Raw genomic sequence first — 10,141 nt, 5'->3', positions numbered from 1 at the left:
ATATAAATTATATGAATATAAATATAGACATGTAAATATATGTAAATATTTTCAAAATATATACTGTATGTGTGTGTCTTTATATATACATAATAAATATACACAGAACACACACATATATTATGCAAACAAAAACTTTTATTTTGTTTGACAGCACTAGTATTTATAATCAAATAAATACAGCCTCTGTGAGCAAAAGAGACTTCTTTCAAAAACATAAAAAATGACCTTACTGACCCCAAACTTTTAAATGGCAGTGTGTATCCTAACATTTCCAGAATTGAAAACCAATTCATTGGCAATTGGATATTTGCACCTATGTCCAGTGGTAAAGCCCACCAGTGTTTTCAGTAGTAGGGTCACCCACTATGACCTCAACTAATAAAATCGCTGGATGTGAACAGGGGTGTTACTCACTGGGATGGTTTCGGCAGCCTCCTGCGGTACTGCCTCTCCGCCAGGCACCGTGAAACTTGATGGTGTTCCAGTGGCTCAGGTCATCATCCCTCAGAGCATCAGGGGTCAGATTACAAATCTCCAGCCTGGAGAACTGCTGCAAAAACTCACTGAACGACATCCTGGTGACAAAGGGAAGTGTTTATTTATGCTGTGAGCGTACACAATGCGTTTTTGGTCTACTGATGTGTCAAATTTATAGGAATAGTTCACCCAAAAATACAAATTTTCTAAAAATGTACTCACCTTCATGACATCCAGTATATATAGATGAGTTTGTTTCTTCATCAAAACTTGCTCACCAATGGATCCTCTGCTGTGAATGGGTGCCGTCAGAATTAGAGGCCAAACAGCTGATAAACATATCACAATAATCCACACAACTCCAATCCATCAGTTAACATCTTGTAATTGAAAAGTTGCATATTTGTAAGAAACAAATCCATCAACTTTAAACCAATGCTTATGGCCTATATATAAGTCCAGAATCTATAATAACGCTTCCTCCAGTGAAAAAGTTGATCCCCTGCTGTCCTCTCACAAAATCCTAACACATATTTGGTTAGAACTGTTCTGGACTGTTTTTGCTTGTAAACAGTGCTTGATTTGTGCATATTTCTCTCCTGATTCAGGCAAGACAACTTTTTTTAATCAGCTGTTTGGACTCTCATTCTGATGGCACCCATTCAACTGCAGAGGATCCATTGGTGAGCAGGTGATGTATGGTTACATTTCTCTAAATCTGTTCTGATGAAGAAACAAACTTATCTACACCTTGGATGGCCTGAGGGTGAGTACATTTTCAGCAAAGTTTTTAATTTTGGTTGAACTATTGCTTAAATTTTTATTGCTGATAAAGCTCACCAGAACTCTCCATCCTCCATTTGTAAGTGCAAGTCATCCTTCTCAGATGGATCAATTTCATCCCATTCAGGGGAGCTGGAGAGGAAACATACACGGTCTTCTTACTCAATGACTTGGGCTGAACTGAATAAGAGTTTCTGTGTTATTTCTTACTTGTCGCTCCAGGCCCCCGTCCATTCAACCTGACCCCATGGGTTACGGATGCGGATTAGCCTCTCTGTATGATCCCTAAATTCCACCTGTCAAAGAGAGATCGCACACATGAAGGCAGACAAAATTAAACTCAAATGTGCTTATGAGCAACATATACTAAGAGCATCACCTGTTTGAGAGCAGTCACTGAGTAAGCATGACCCTTAACCAGCTTCTTGAACGTCACAGATTCCATGTCAAAGGCACTGGTGATCTGATACACAACCAGAAATAATATATTAACCTAAATCTAGACTGAGGTAAATAAATGTTTCTAAAGAAATATCAAATTACCTATATTATTAGTGTTTTGTAAATCCATGCAATTACAACTGACATTAAATGTGACATAAAACAAATTTTGTAGTAAACGAAGTATAGTAAATTCAGTTCTCACATCAATAGAGCAGCCCAGCAGGGAGCCTCTCTCCAGGGCTTTGCTGATGATTCGGTACAGGTCTCTCGGAGCCGTCCGGAGCTCGTACATCTCTGAAACCCCTCCGGTGAAATCCTCAAAACCCTCAGTAGTGGATCCTCCAGAGAGAGCTTCATAGGAGCCATTTAGCCTGGCACAAAACAAACAAACACACACAAGTAAAGAGACTGTCCTCCTTAGACTATGCTAAAATCGTTATTAAATAAGAGACTGTCCACTTTTGTAAATGATTCTTGTTTAGTAAGAACACATTTTGCTGGCCTTTACCAAAATGTCTATCAGGACATACTTAGCATAGGCTTTTTCAACCAAGGCACTCCAGAACTCATTTCCCTCTGCTGAATGGACAAACATGATCTCTCCGTCTCTGACCGGGAGCCGATCATCAATCACGATGTCGACCCACTCACCAAACTGCCAGAACTGCACAACAGAAAAAAAGCAACTGTAATGAACCTAACATAGATTAAAGATGCGCTCACATTTAAAGTTGCAAATTTTGGTAAAACACAGTCATTTCAATAAAACCAATGCAATCTGGAATTTCGCCACTGAGTTGCCCAACAGAAATCTGCTTGACAATTGACATTAGACAATTTAAATAGACAACTGACCTTTTTTTTTTGCCAATGTGACTGCACCTTAAGACTAACAGAAAGATCAAGAAGAAATACTTGGGGAAACATGCAATATAACAGCTCTACACTGACGCGACAAAGCAAATTGCAAATTACCGTTGCAAAAAACCGTTGCAAATAATTTTAACTTTGTGTCAGTAATCAAAAATACAGGGGGAAAAAATTAATATTGTGAAAAATTATTATGATGTAAAATAAAGTTTTTCTATTTTAATATACATTAAAATCTAATTTATTCATGTGATGCAAAGCTGAATTTTCAGCATCGTTACTCCAGTCTTCAGTGTCACATGATCCTTCAGAAATCATTCTAATATGCTGATTTATTATCAAATGCATCATTCATTCATTAATTTTTTTGGAACCGGTGATACTTTTTTCAGGATTCTTCGATGAATAAAAAGTTAAAAAGAAGAGCATTTATTTAAAATAGAAATCTTTTCTAACAATATACCCTACCGTTCAAAAGTTTGGGGTCAGTAAATTTTTATTCTTTCTTTTTTTGAAAGAAATTAAAATTTGTATTCAGCAAGGATGTGTTAAATTGATAAGAAGTGATAGCAAAGATTTATATAGTTAGAAAAGATTTCTATTTTGAATAAATGCTGTTCTTTTTAACTTTTTATTCATTAAAGAATCCTGAAAAAAGTATCAGTTTCCAAATTTATACTGGAGTAATGGCTGATGGAAATTCAGCTTTGCATCACAGAAATAAATTATATTTTAACGGATATTAAAATAGAAACCATTATTTTATATTGTAATAACATTTTACAAGATTACTGTTTTTTTCTGTATTTTTGATCAAATAAATGCAGCCTTGATGAGCATAAGAGACTTCTTTAAAGTCTCGTCTTACTGATCCCAAACTTTTGAACGGCAGTGTGTATACAAGTATTTCTTTATATATAAATACATACAAATTGCCATTTAAAAAAATGGGGCCAAAACAAAAAAATGATTATTATTCAAATTAATATAAAATTAATAACAATCATATTTCAGCCCAATACATGTTTGTGCCAATATAAGCATTTAAGCATAAATGTTCATATTAAAAACCCTATTTACTGTATAATTTACAATAAGAACCTCTAGAGCACGCAATTGTGTTTCAGAACCTGAAAGTGGAAGATTCCAGCATAGTCATCCTGAAAGCTCTGGCCATGAGGGACGACCCTGTGGAGGAGTCTTTCATTAAGAGTCAGCGAGGCTATAGCAGCGAGGAGCCAGCAGTCACCTGACCATGAAAAAAAAAAAACAGACAATGCAAGGAGAACTAAAGCCACTTATTTAAAAAGCAATTTAAACTGTAATACCAAAATCCCTGAATAAAATGCTTCAATCAATATTTTGTCTTTTAATAAGACACAGGAGTTGAACTCCCACTCTATAACCAGCAGGGGGACACAGAGAAAGGGGTGGGGTTTATTTTCTCTGTGAGGCCTGTGTGAACCCATTCCTGTTTACATCCCACTCAGATCTCCACCTCAGAGCAGAGGAATTTTCCACAGCCTCAAAACCGTAAGGGGCCAGCGGCAGGCTGAACATACACTACCATTGTTGGCTCTAATATATGAGAGTTTTCAATTGTTAAACTGTTTTGGTCACTATATGATTTATATATATTGTAAAACACTACTAATATTGAATGAGTAGGTGTGCAGACATTTGTCTGGTACTGTATTTGATAGTTTTAAACTAGCTTATGTAAAAGGATTACAAATATGTACTGTACTAGGGCGGTAATATATAAAAACTAGAAAAATCTGACATACACATTGATTGAGAAAAGTTGGCACAATCACAAACATGCACTGACTCATGGTCAGTGGGAAGTGGATGAGTCGCATGCAGACACGCCTCAGGTCAGTTATATGAGCTGCTCTTTCTGTGGTGAGTCATGCTTTGAGTTTTACAGCTTCAGAATCATTTGGAGGGGATTCCATGACACGTAATACCTGCCGAGACAAACGATTCGAAACTATGCATACTCGATGGCTTTTGTACAACCAGAAAACGTACCCAGAGCTCCTTGACAGATGTCTGTCCGTGAGGCTCCACCCACAATGAACTGAGGATCATCACAGAGCTCCTGCAGAAAAAGAGGGATTAGAATTAGGCAACCCAAAGATATTTGTTTTAATAAATCAAGATCAAGATCAGTTCAGCCAAAAATGAAAAAGCATCCTCATTTTGTAACAAACCCGTATGGTTGATTTTTAAAATTTTATTTATTAATTATTTGTTTATTTATTTCGAATTTTTAACGCAAAGTAAAAATGTTGAAGAATCTTTTAAAATGTGGGGTGACCATGAACTGTCAATGTATGGAAGAGTGTTATTTTAGCATAATTAGGATACTGTTGAATAATATAAAAGTTTTTTTTTGTATGTTTTCATTGTAAGGCGGGGAAGCAGGGGTCTTCAAACAGGTAGCCTCCTTCCAAACACTCCTGTTTGAGTGCCTCAAAGTCCTGGTTCTGGAAGTGTAAAGCCTGCTCAAAAGAGCCCACACCTTCTGCCTGTAGCCTGTTAGCACTGATCTGTGCCGAGATTCCTCCATATGTGAACATGCTGGAACCGTGAGATGCAAAGCAGTTATAAATAGCAAAACTGATAGCAAAGGGATTCATACTCAAACACTTTAATAATTGTTGTGCCTTTGTGTAGACACGGACTACATTGCATTGTATTTTTTCTATAATAAAAAAGACAAATGAACATAAAACTCCATAACTGACACGTAAATGCAAATTATGCACACTAGCTTTCAAAAGACCATACACTCTCAGAAAAACAAAGTGCAAAGCTGTCACTGGGGCTAAAAAAAGTCTAAATAGTACTTACTCCTAAATAGTACACATTGCTATCTTAAAGGTACATATTAGCACTTTAAAAGTACATATTAGTACCTAAAGTGTACATATCAGTACCTATTGAATGGGTAATGCCCTTGTGACAGATTTGTAATTTTCATGAAGGTTTATGGGATATCATCACCAGTTTCCAAAAACAAAAAAGGATTATGTGAAGTAGTACTTTGTGGTTGTTAAACATTAGTGGAACATGTTAATGATGGCCCAAAAAAAGGCATAATTTGTTTGCAGATGCTTCTTGCTTTGATATTTAGCTTCTAATGCAATTTTACAAAATATTTTAACACTAATTTTAGTGTCCAAATACAGTTTGGTTCCACTGAAGGCTGTGGGCATCAGAATTACTTTAAAGTAAATGATGCATACTATTCCATATCAATAAGGTAAAAAATGTAAACAGAACAGATGCAGGAGGTCTGGTGTTAAATGCTGTCTTTGATAACTGTGATGAATGCTGTACTGTGGCTCTGCTCAGTTAAATATGTGCAGGTTTGTAGACTCATAATCTGCTCTACAAGAATCTCACTCAATTTGTAGACTTAGATATTGGCAATGCATGGCAAATAATTTTATATTTAGACTGTCACAGCACTTGCATCATATTTCTATGTATCAATGACTGCATTGTGCTGCTGGCCTCAAAACTCACAACAGACTGAGGGCCTCCCATTAATTTCAACACAAATCACACTCAGTGTACAAGTTCACAACCTGCATTGTATTTAGATAAATGTACTCTAATCTATTATGCAATCTATTAACACTTAGAAAAATCCACCACAGGGCCGTTTTAAAACCTTAATCTTTATATTTAACGTTTTAAAAACGCTTTTAGTGGCGATATATTAAGCATATGGTTGTTCTGTACATTATTTCATTTCTAAAATGTATGGCATGCCAAGCATTTTGTCGTGTTGTTGTATAACTCATTCAACCTTCGTAAATCACTGCGGTTCGTTTAATTATCAATTTCAACTTAGCTGTAATTTCCAGCGATACTACTCTAGCCTAAAACGTTTTCATGCTTCAATATGTGCATAACATGCATATCCGACACTAAATAGTGTTCAATGCGACAGATTTACAGCAGGCCGACGGAGACCAACAACACGGACAGAACAGAACTAAATAAATCTCGACATGATTCAGGGCAGAAATACAAGAACCGCTAAACTTGCCTTGCAGCTGCGGTCCTGTCAGTCTCTTCTGTGAGGGGGATGTGTGATATATACAGTAATATTCTCCCGAAAAGATACGCAATACACTATTAGAGCTTCAGTGCGCGTGAGTCCAGAGGGGGCGGGGCGATAAACACTGAGACAGACAAGTGCACTTGTCACGACAAACCGGTCAAGTAGCCTACTTTACAAATAACGGGTCGAATTATGGTGGATTTGAGAGGGTCCAGCAAGCCTCGAACTTTTCTAACAGACATAAAAACAATACGGTATATAAATAAGTATATACTCTATTTACATTATACATTACAGTACGTACGTTTCATACAGTATTTTCAACATGATTTCAAATATGTTAATGCTAACAACAAAAGTTTTAAATTGACGCGAAAAGTGTCGCGTTCGGCTGAGGAAGTAACTATACAGAAAAATAATATTTCTGTACAGCGACAAATGGTAGTCATTATTTATCGCTTTAGCGTAGATTTACGCTTCATAACTATGTGTTTAAAATTTTTATATATATATATATATATACATGATGGTATAGGCTGATGATGCAAGAGTGACCAAAATACAATTTGGGCTGCGAGTGGCAAATTTTAAAATAGATAGACAAAATAGATAGACAGTTAAAATTACTGACAGAGATTCTCCTTAAAGGTCGACACCCTTGAAAGCCATTGAATAACGTGAACACTGGAAATAATGTTACAAATAATAAAGGATTTTATTTGTTTCTCTACAGCAACAAGGCTGTACATTTTACGCATTTATAAATTTCAAATGGTCCACAATACAAACTAGATTTGAATTTACACAAAAATACCAGTGCTTGCAATGCAGCAAAGAAAAGTAAACTTGGTTTTAGGCTTGAATATTAAATTTCATTAAAAAAAAAGTATTAAGTTCACCAAATAAAACAACAACAAATAGATAACTGACAAAAAAGTTTGGATGAGACCGGAAGCTAGACCCATAGAATTTACAAATGGCTGTGCCCGCTCAAACGGGAATTAAAAGGTGGATGTATAACTTTGATTGCTCTTTAAGTCTATATGACCAGGTGCAAATCATAAGTCCGATCATTTAAAATAATTGCACAATTGCCATCAACAAGCCACACAATTTGGAGCAGCAAAAAAATCAAAACAATGATGCCTTGCAAGCACTGTAGAGGAAAGTGCATTACGAATAAAACAACAGGCAACTATGCTTGTATCTCTGTAGCAAAGTACAATGGACACATTTACAAATTCCAGGAGCTCCACTATACTAATTAAGCATTTTGGTATATGATGGTCTTCGGTGTAAGTTAACTAGCACAATAAAAATACTTTTCATAATTATCCTCTGGGCCTTTAAATCATAGCAATCGTCAGCCACTGAAAAAAAAGAAAGAAAAAGAACCATTTAAAACGCTCGGACACAAAATGGTTAAACATTAAGACATACAGTACTATTAGACTGCAAGACACTCAATACCTGGAAGAAGTCCAACTCAATGAACCCACTGTTGTCTACGTCAATCCTTTTGAACACTTCTACAAAAGTTAAAAAAAGAAGAATTTGCTTTTAATTGATATAAAAAATATAAACAAAAACATAATACATGCACCAAAAATAAACAAAATCACAATATATAGTACAGTATGTAAGAAATAATTGCCTCTGGAACTGAAAACATGCTGCACACACAAGGTGGTAATGAAAGTCATAAAACATTGAAAGACATTTTTAAATTCTACTTTAAGTTTAAAAAAAGTGTAACTTGAGACAATTCAGAAAGTATGTAATGAAGTGATCAACAATGCGGTCAACAAACCTCAAGTTCTTCATAGCCATACAATTATAAAAAAAACATCATTGAATCCTACAAACATAATACATGCACCAAAAATAAACAAAATCACAATATATAGTACAGTATGTAAGAAATAATTGCCTCTGGAACTGAAAACATGCTGCACACACAAGGTGGTAATGAAAGTCATAAAACATTGAAAGACATTTTTAAATTCTACTTGAAGTTTTAAAAAAGTGTAACTTGAGACAATTCAGAAAGTATGTAATGAAGTGATCAACAATGCGATCAACAAACCTCAAGTTCTTCATAGCCATACAATTATAAAAAAAACATCATTGAATCCTATATTTGAAACCCGTGAAACATATTTCAACCAATCAGAAAAAATGAACTGTTCTTACTGAACATCATCTCCAGGCGCATCACACAGGACACAAAGTTATCAAAGTCGATCTTCATGTCTGCATCTCCATAGCGTGCAGCCAGATTCTGATGAATGCAGTCATTCAGAGAGAATCCTGTGCAACGATTACAAATAAATCAAGTTACTTTGAAGTTTCACTTGCTGCTCCTTCATTAAAAACTCACTTTAAAACGAAAAGTTTGAATGAAGGTCAAAGGTCAGCGTACCGGTTTCCTTTAAAGCCATTCGCATCTCTGGAGTACTCATACAGCCAGACCCATCCATGTCATTCTTCTTATAAATGACCTAAAAAGACAAGGATTTTATCCCAAGACTATTTGCAAGTAGCATTTTTGACTTTCTATGCCACACTTAAAACAAACTTACCAGATACTTTTGAATTTTCTTCCAAAGAGTGGCAAACTCAGCTAACCCTAGTTTACCATTGCCACTTTCCTGCAATAGAGTTAAGTCAAACTGCTTATGACTTATGAAGTTAAACAGAAATGTATCTTTGGACATCTTAAACAACTGCCTGTTGGACTATTTGTAAAGGATACATCCATGAGGTTCACCATGACCCTACAAGTTTCCAAACTGAAACCATCTGTCTTAATATCTGTTCCTGTAAGAAGAAGACAAATTGTTTACCAAGTATCTTTATGAATATGTTTTTTAAAATAAATATTACTGTATAAAGAAAAGACTTGCTTTTTGCGACTATTTTGTTGAAAATTGTTCTCAGTTCAGTGGCAGAGATCTCCATGTCCTTAGGCAAGAGCAAACATTATACATTTTTTTATGTTTAATGAGGTCAAACATGTTTCATGTTTATCAAGGTAATTCATCAACATTATGCAGGGTCTAAAATAACTCACATCTCCTGCAAGTTTAGTAAACAGTCCCCTAAAGCCAGCATCAACCTCATCTTCGGACACAGTCTCCTGAGGAGTCAGAAAAGAGGTTTATTGATGATATTCACATTAATAAAGTTAAAGGTAGCATTTTAAGAGAGACACAGGAAAATGGGACTTACATCTTCTATGTTTGCCTCTACAGGGTCATCACATTGTCTAGAGGAAATAAGAGAGACAGAGTCTATCACATACAAACAAGAATCTCACAGGTCATACGGCACCCCTCCTTAAAAAATTGATTCATAATAATACATTTATATACATGTAAATATATAATGAAAAAATTAAATGCTTCATTTTCTTTAAACAGTATACACATTATATACAGGTATATACCATATATATGTATATATATATATATATATATATAT

General features: G+C 35.3%; 1 protein-coding gene and 1 pseudogene across 1 annotated transcript in view; both read right to left on the bottom strand.

Moving 5' to 3' along the window:
* Positions 1 to 6,770, bottom strand: part of LOC107724616 (calpain-1 catalytic subunit-like) — a 17,259-nt pseudogene extending 10,489 nt beyond the window's left edge.
* A 579-nt stretch (positions 6,771 to 7,349) lies between these two features.
* Positions 7,350 to 10,141, bottom strand: part of LOC107724584 (calpain-2 catalytic subunit-like) — a 13,302-nt gene continuing 10,510 nt past the window's right edge. Inside the window, exons 10-18 of the mRNA XM_016533564.1 lie at positions 9,890 to 9,926; positions 9,732 to 9,797; positions 9,565 to 9,622; positions 9,414 to 9,478; positions 9,241 to 9,309; positions 9,081 to 9,159; positions 8,852 to 8,968; positions 8,129 to 8,187; positions 7,350 to 8,028 (exon numbers count right to left, since the gene is read on the bottom strand). Coding sequence (XP_016389050.1) covers positions 8,005 to 8,028; positions 8,129 to 8,187; positions 8,852 to 8,968; positions 9,081 to 9,159; positions 9,241 to 9,309; positions 9,414 to 9,478; positions 9,565 to 9,622; positions 9,732 to 9,797; positions 9,890 to 9,926 — 574 coding nt within the window. The 3' untranslated portion in view covers positions 7,350 to 8,004. The remainder of the gene's footprint in view (positions 8,029 to 8,128; positions 8,188 to 8,851; positions 8,969 to 9,080; positions 9,160 to 9,240; positions 9,310 to 9,413; positions 9,479 to 9,564; positions 9,623 to 9,731; positions 9,798 to 9,889; positions 9,927 to 10,141) is intronic.

The sequence above is a fragment of the Sinocyclocheilus rhinocerous genome, unplaced genomic scaffold (genome assembly GCF_001515625.1).
Source record: "Sinocyclocheilus rhinocerous isolate Xijiao unplaced genomic scaffold, SAMN03320098_v1.1 scaffold304, whole genome shotgun sequence".
In the NCBI taxonomy this organism is placed as follows: Eukaryota; Metazoa; Chordata; class Actinopteri; order Cypriniformes; family Cyprinidae; genus Sinocyclocheilus; species Sinocyclocheilus rhinocerous.
This window is presented reverse-complemented; position numbering and strand designations above follow the sequence as displayed.